Source organism: Melampsora larici-populina (assembly GCF_000204055.1).
Source record: "Melampsora larici-populina 98AG31 unplaced genomic scaffold MELLAscaffold_7, whole genome shotgun sequence".
Lineage (NCBI taxonomy): Eukaryota > Fungi > Basidiomycota > Pucciniomycetes > Pucciniales > Melampsoraceae > Melampsora > Melampsora laricis-populina.
Window position 1 is genome coordinate 234,029 of NW_006768771.1, and position 1,718 is coordinate 235,746.

General features: G+C 39.4%; 1 protein-coding gene across 1 annotated transcript; it reads right to left on the bottom strand.

Moving 5' to 3' along the window:
• Window positions 1-394: 394 nt before the first annotated feature.
• Window positions 395-768, bottom strand: MELLADRAFT_103723 (uncharacterized protein; the record flags this gene model as incomplete). Its single annotated transcript, XM_007406997.1, has 2 exons — window positions 395-468; window positions 495-768. 2 exons carry the CDS (start codon window positions 766-768, stop codon window positions 395-397), a joined length of 348 nt encoding a protein of 115 aa, XP_007407059.1.
• Between the last annotated feature and the right edge of the window lie 950 nt (window positions 769-1,718).

Consider the following 1,718-nt stretch of genomic DNA (forward strand, 5'->3'; position numbering starts at 1 on the left):
GCTCAATCGGGTCCGGGTGTGCGCGGAATCTGCGGGTAAAGCCCCAAAGAAAACCGGGCGTAGGTATAGTACAAAAATAGTATTCCTTGCCCGTGATTTTTTTTCAAACCTCAATAACTCAGTCACTTTACGTCACAAAGTTTAATAAACTATATATTCTTGGTGGGGAAATACAGGAGCAGGTTTGTACAGGTTTATGATGCTGTATGACATCATCTCAATTTTGGTAGTATGACATATTTTGCTGGTAACTGACCCAAAACATCTTGATAGCAGATGGATGTTATGCTGAAAACAAATTGAAGTTTTGTTGAAAACATTTTGGAGACATCGGATGTACTGGCCTGCCAGTGACCAGTAGTTGGGGGCTGTGTATGGGGTTTGTTGAACGAGATTATAAAACAGGGGAAGTGTATTGTGATGAGGGATTTTTGGACTCTTGGTGACAGAAAGGTGATTTTTGATTTCCTGATATCCAACAGATTGATACTCACCATGTTTTGGGTCTCTTTTTACTCCTACCAATGGCACTCCTTGTGCGTTCTCCTCTTCAGCTGAATCTCTAGGAAGCCTTACAGCCCCACGAGCTAGATTTCCGGTTGGTGCTGCTACGTTTTGGTTGGAATTTCTGTCCTGTAGGTCTTCATTGCTCTCTAGTCCGTCATAGTCAGAGACGTCCTCGGGATCATCTTCTGGATTATTGATTAGAACCTCATCGTCATCGTAGTATTCTTCACCCCAGGGGTTCATTCTCATCATTGTTGACATCTTCAATCTTGTCTTGGTTGTTGTTACAATTTCTTGACCTGCTTTGTGTTCTGGGCTTTGAGTCCCCGTCGGTCAGAGCAAGTTCAGCTAGTCTCCTGGACTCTTCTAGTTCTTGTGCAAAAGTAACCATATTTTTCCTTTTCTTGGATTATTGAAATCAGGGAGGTATCTGTGGTTGAATCTGTTGTATGTTAGGCTTTGATATATTTGAAAGACTTTAAGATTAAAGTACAAGAATTAATTGAATGATGAACCTGTGACGTTCAGGTTATTAGCTTTGTATAAAGCTAACACACTTGATCGTAGAGAAAGAACAATCTGAGGAACGAAGATTGTTAAAACAAAAGGATTAAGTTCGATTTCTTATTCTACTACTAATATCAAAACAACTATAACAACTTACACCTGTGACGTTCAGGTTATTAGCTTTGTATAAAGCTAACACACTTGATCGTAGAGAAAGAACAATCTGAGGAACGAAGATTGTTAAAACAAAAGAATTAAGTTTGATAAAGGAAAAAGATTACAATGAATAATATGAGAAACCCTTTATACAAACTCAATTCATGACGTCATAACAGATAAATGATGTAAGCAAAAGAAACTTATAAGTGCATAAGAGAAGAGCGCGTCTCTATCTCAATTGAATTGATATTCTATGAATTGATATGAGTTCTTGACTAGCGTTAGTTTGCCAGACGTGAGAGACCGAGAGAATGTGAGAGGAAGAATTTTCTTAGCCCAACTTGCAGGGGAAAATTTTCCGTCTCAGAGTTTTCCTCTTGGTATTAGCATATGCTAACATCTATTCTAACGTGGCCCTCAGTCATGGAACTCAGCGCAAAGTTGTGCCTTTGTTTGCGCCACCAAGGAAATCTTTGCTGAATACGGCGTGCAATACTCTGTCCTATGGAAGCTTCCGTATTTTGATCCTCTTAGCCACACAATTG